This window comes from Haliotis rufescens, unplaced genomic scaffold, assembly GCF_023055435.1.
Source record: "Haliotis rufescens isolate VD_foot unplaced genomic scaffold, xgHalRufe1.0.p SCAF_5, whole genome shotgun sequence".
NCBI lineage: Eukaryota > Metazoa > Mollusca > Gastropoda > Lepetellida > Haliotidae > Haliotis > Haliotis rufescens.
Genome location: NW_025964223.1, coordinates 42099867 through 42105174, shown reverse-complemented (window position 1 = coordinate 42105174; position 5308 = coordinate 42099867). Strand labels below are relative to the sequence as shown.

Here is a 5308-nt window from a genome sequence, read left to right as displayed (position 1 = left end):
AAAATCGGCGTTAACCCAACAAATCACTCACTCTTACATCATGCAGTTTCTGCAGGCCAAGAGGGAATATTTCCTCCCCTGTCACTTGGTTGTCATTATTGTAATATTTTAAACGCATATATATTAAACATATTTTGTAAATAAATAACCCGATTAAAATCTTATCGACAAACATTTCACCAACTTTGCGTAGAATGTCTCTCGGTCATGAGGTTGAAATCAACAATCAATCAGAACGGCTCTTCTGAACGGGACTTAGGCATACATCTAATTTTAAATTTCAGGCCTCGTAAGAGCGAGCCTTCGTAGCTATTAATCAAATTACAAGATAGTTATAATAATGTTTTAGCTGGAAATAATGTTTTATTCTGAGTATTAAGACAACGGAAGGTTTGTCCTTGTGCTACAGGGTGTCCTAAGTTGTACTTGAGGTGACACACAACAAATTGAGTCTAGTTCTGGTGTAATTCCAGCTTGTTTCAACTGTGAAAGAACGGGGTTATTTGCTTGGACGGTTTTTTTATAGGTTGTGTCTTTAGGTCGGGACCCTACAGTTGCGTGGTGAAGAGTATTTTATCACAATGGAACGAAGAAATAATAAATGTGCTGGTAGGAAAATCGGTATATTCGGCTGGTCGCAGATCCGGGTCAGAACTGCCTTCAGCAACCCATGCATTGTCGTAAGAGGGGACTAAAGGGGCATTCACACGGTACAACTAGTTGTATACAATTTGTTGTATGCAATAAGTTGTACGGACTGAAGTTGTATAAAACTCGCCATTCATACGGCGGCGAGTTGCATACAACTCGGGTCTGATTGTGATTTACTACATTACCGATGGGATCCTGGGTGCCGAGTTTATGTTCAGACGCATAGTTTTGAAAAATCAACGCTGTGCGAGAATCGCGGTTGCTTGGTACTGGGTCAACCTCTGACTTTCCAATTTAACCGAGTTGCATATTACTGAATTTTTAACTCCATGGTGGAAAAATGAAAGACTGGTTGAAAGTGTTAAATGTTGTCCAAGTTTCTGTTTTGCTCTCGAAAAAGCCTCTAAAATATGTAGCCACATTTGATCGACTGTGCTTGTCGTAAGAGGCAACTAACGGGATCGGGTGTTCAGGCTCGCTGACTTAGTTGATGCATGTAATCGTATCCCAATGCTTAGATCGATGCTCATGCTGTCTGTCACTGGATTGTCTAATCCAAACTCGCTTATTTACAGACTACGTTGAACAACAAACAAAACACTGGTACACATTTCTCATTCATCAGACTACGTCATATTGGGCTGGGACGAGCAGAGTGCTGCTGCTCGTTGCTTTCACAAACACGTGACGTCACAATTGAATCATGATTATAATCACAATGACGTCACAGCTTGAAAGTATCTCTATGATGACGTCACACCATGAGGTTGAGTCTGCGTGTCACGTGACGTTATTGTTGTCTATCTGCCTAGATACACAGCCGCATTCAACTGACTGTCGCTATTTTGTCAGTGTGTATTTCCCCGAGATGCCAGGCCTGACTGTACAGGTCGTGTTTCAGGTCTACGGCCTGCCCCCTGGTGTGAAGGCCGCGATGAGAGCGGATAGCCGGGTTAAACTCGGAGTCCTGGGTTCGATCCCCGACCTTGGCTCTTGGAACATCCCTCAGACGCTGACTGCCGGGCCGTCGGAGACAGAGCAGGACGTGTGGAAGGTGACGAGTTATCTGCCCATATCGGCCACGTTCACGTGGTCGTGGCTGGTGACAACGCATGATTCACAGGTTTTGTACTGGGACCCTGCTAGAAACAGACAGTGAGTTTTCCATACCCTCGTTATTAGCATGCACCATTCTCCACCCAAGTACATGAGATTTGCGATGTGATCAGTTGGGTATACTGTGTCAACTCAATTCCCCAAGTCGATGGATACAATACGTCCGTTTTTCTTTCCTACCCCTTTTTATTTCGAAATCAGCCGCGATGTGTACAAATACATTTACGTCAGCTTAACTAGGGCCTACAGGGTGTTTGAAACATACACACGTTTGATGGCACGTTGTCAATTATTTCCATAAAAGGCTCTAATGCAATCAGTGTCTTAAGAGCAGCCTTCCCTATATGTTCCCGTGGCAAGTATCAGTTAATATAGTATCAAATCAAATCAGTACATCGTGAAACGCCCAAGTACACATATAAAGAGGTCGAGGCTGTTTCATCCCATCCGCCTACTGTAAATTTACCTAGCAGTAGGTTTTCCAATCATCCCAGCTAAGTATTTTTCCAACCGGTTTAATTGGCGTCCTCATCCGTGTTCTCTGCCCATCTTTTTACAAAATAATCCTTCTGTTGTTATTACTGTACCTACTCATGATAATCCATCTAATGTATGATAATTGTTGTTACTGTTTATCCTGCACCTACCGTATTTTACACAGATAAATTTGATTTACTTCACACATGAATGTGATATTTATTTTGTCCTTGAAGGATAATAATGTAACTATCTTTACCTGATCTTTCAAAAACATGACTTCTTCTCGTATGATAAATAACATTTATCGGTCCAAATTTAGAACCAGTGTTTAGTTGTGCAATCGCCGCAGCTTCTTCAAACAGAGCTGATTGTACGGACACATTCGTTCCCACTGAATAATTTCTGACTGGTGTATGTGTGAACTTAACTGTTGCAGGACAAGTCTGAACTTCTTCGGCGGCACTATGCAGGTCCGATGGGGTCTTAAACACTCTCAGTTCATCTCCCGCACATGCCGAGCAGACATTCGCACTCGATACCAGTGTCAGCCAGGAGAGGTGTTGGCTGTGGCGGGTTCTGAGGCCTGTCTCGGGTCCTGGGAGCCAGAGAACGCCATCCGCGCCAGAGAGAACCCGTATAAGTCCGGGTGCTGGATTGCTCACACTGTTCTGGACTGTTCTGTCAACTACCTCTGGAAGTGGGTGGTTCTGGACGCTGAGACTGGAGCCGTCAGACGCTGGGAGGAGCGCTGGAACCGTCATCTGAAGACCAACTGTGAGCGTCTTGTGATAGAAGCCAGATGGAACAGCGAGTCCCTCATCCAACACCGTGTCCCTGTGTCCATGTACAGAAACGTCGACATGACCAAAGTGAACATCGCCAACTACAGCCAGATGACGTGCAATGCGCCTCAGGATGTAGCAACCAAATGGATCGCAAATGCTACTGTCGAAGACAAGTATTTTGCAGGTGAGTGACTCTCTGCTTCTTAAAGGCGTCAATTGGCAATATTAGCAATATTGGTCTGCTAACTCACATTTAATGATGTAGATCAATTAAGCGGTTAGAGATTGCTCTGATTTCTAGACCGAGGCTGGAAATCGTCACCGTTATTTCGTTGAGCATGCTATGTATTTTCCACGTGACTATATGACTTTTATATAATGTTATAGTGATGTCCAGTGAACTGAATGGTTTGGCATTTTGATTTGTCTGTTTACAAGGTAAATCACAATCATGTTATAAGTTTACATTTGCTTCAGTTACCGAGAGAGAAGAAGCAGCCATGGCCATCCCGCCTCCAGCATCACCTTCCCACGAAACAAAGTGGCGCTCACTGTTCAGCCAACTTCCGGCACTGGTGCCCTTCTTGGGGTTTGTGATGATCGGGGTCACTGAGTGGGCTGCAAGCCTGATGTAAAGCGTGTGGGGTCAGGGTGAGGGATGCAGGGTGAGATGGCGCGCCGGCGTAACGGCGGTGAATATGATCATGCGTGCACCCTGCAAGGCAGCAAGTGAAGATGGGACAGTGAGTGAGTGGGTTAAAATTAACTTCGCATCGGCATTTCTTCAGCCATGTAGCGACGAAGTTTGTACAAAATCTCAAGAGGGGACAGGCGGAATAACTTCCTTATTGGTCTCTTACGCTCGTATACACATGTCATCGCTGCACTGATTGTATTTGCTGATCATTGCAAAATGGAATAAACGATAAAAATATACGAAAACGGTAACAGGAAAAACAATAAAAACGATAAAATCCAAAATTGATAAAAATAGGCCTTCGATTTAAGGATACTAATAACATATTTTTGTTATTTCAAACAGTGAAATAAGTATCGGTAAAACGGCAACAGCCACATTCTATACAAAGTGCACGAGATGATATGTAAATTAAGTAATGTCTAAACGAAGCATTAAAGGTTTGTTCATGGTTATCGCATTTGTGGGGAGTTGAATCGCAATAATGTATTATTATATAATGTTATTTTTTATTGTAATAATTTCATTTGAAAATAAAATATAGAAATCAGTTGTACAGCTTTCGAGAAAGATGTGTAAAAAGAATAATGTACTTAGATATTTGAGGCGTCATTGTATCGTTCACATTTGATGATGAAACATAGTTTAGAATAAATACGTTTAAATATATTCACTAAATGTCTTGTTTCTTATCTCGTCACAATACCAATACCGCCACACCAGGCTTATATTATGACTTGATGGAATTGGATTGAGTGAGTGAGTGAGTGAGTGAGTTGGGTTTAACGCCGCTTTTGACAGTATTCCAGTTATTCCGTGTCAGCTCAATGTGGGAGGAAAGCCCGAAGTGATGCAGGTGAAACCCACGAGCACGGGTATGGTGCTGACAAACCTAGAAACATAATCGGGGCGAACCGGGATTCGAAGCCACAATGATAGGTTTCTGGCGTACCCAAGGGACGCAACTCGCGGCGCCTTAGACGACTGGGCCACCCCTGCCCCCTGCATGGTATTGGAAGTTTGTCACAGAAATGACACTTTTCTTTCATGAGACTATTATAATACTTGTTCCTCATGACCCTTCCGCACCTAAAGTTGCTTCGCCCTGAACAATGTTTTTGTTTTACACAAGACGTGTTACAGAGAGGGGTGATATTAATTGAGCTCGCCGTCTCCTTAAACTTCGAGCCGACCAAAAGACGATATGTGGTACATTACAATTATTATATACGACAAACGGCAAAATGTATTTATCAAAACCTCCCTGCCCAGACAGTTTTTTATAAAAAGTTCACGAGAAAAAGGAATTATATACATAATTTATTTTATTTAATTCGCCTGATGAATTAAAATATTTCTCCCCTTAAAATCGCTGTATTTCACACTTAATCACACATATATACACTATTCTACAATCTGCTACATTTAACCTCCAACCATATGTGACCGCCTCCGTGGTCTTGTGGTAGAGCGTCCGCCCGGAGAGCGGGAGGTCGTGGGTTCGATCCCCGACAGCTTCATATCAAATCTCGTTAAAATGATGGTACTTGTTCTTACCCTGTCTGGCGCTCGACATTAA

At 42.9% G+C, this 5308-nt stretch overlaps 1 protein-coding gene across 1 annotated transcript; it reads left to right on the top strand.

The window, feature by feature from the left end:
• Positions 1-1430: 1430 nt before the first annotated feature.
• On the top strand, positions 1431-4058 carry LOC124110282. The gene is made up of 3 exons (XM_046469529.2): positions 1431-1806; positions 2684-3216; positions 3510-4058. The coding sequence occupies exons 1-3, from the start codon at positions 1520-1522 to the stop codon at positions 3665-3667; spliced, it is 978 nt and encodes a 325-aa protein (XP_046325485.2). The 5' UTR covers positions 1431-1519; the 3' UTR covers positions 3668-4058.
• Positions 4059-5308: the final 1250 nt, after the last annotated feature.

Excerpts from the sequence above, each read along its gene's own strand:
- LOC124110282 (XM_046469529.2), top strand. The coding sequence starts at position 1,520 with ATGCCAGGCCTGACTGTACAGGTCGTGTTTCAGGTCTACGGCCTGCCC. Across the intron at positions 1,807-2,683 it reads GACCCTGCTAGAAACAGACA|GACAAGTCTGAACTTCTTCG; the intron begins GTGAGTTTTCCA and ends TAACTGTTGCAG. Across the intron at positions 3,217-3,509 it reads CGAAGACAAGTATTTTGCAG|TTACCGAGAGAGAAGAAGCA; the intron begins GTGAGTGACTCT and ends CATTTGCTTCAG.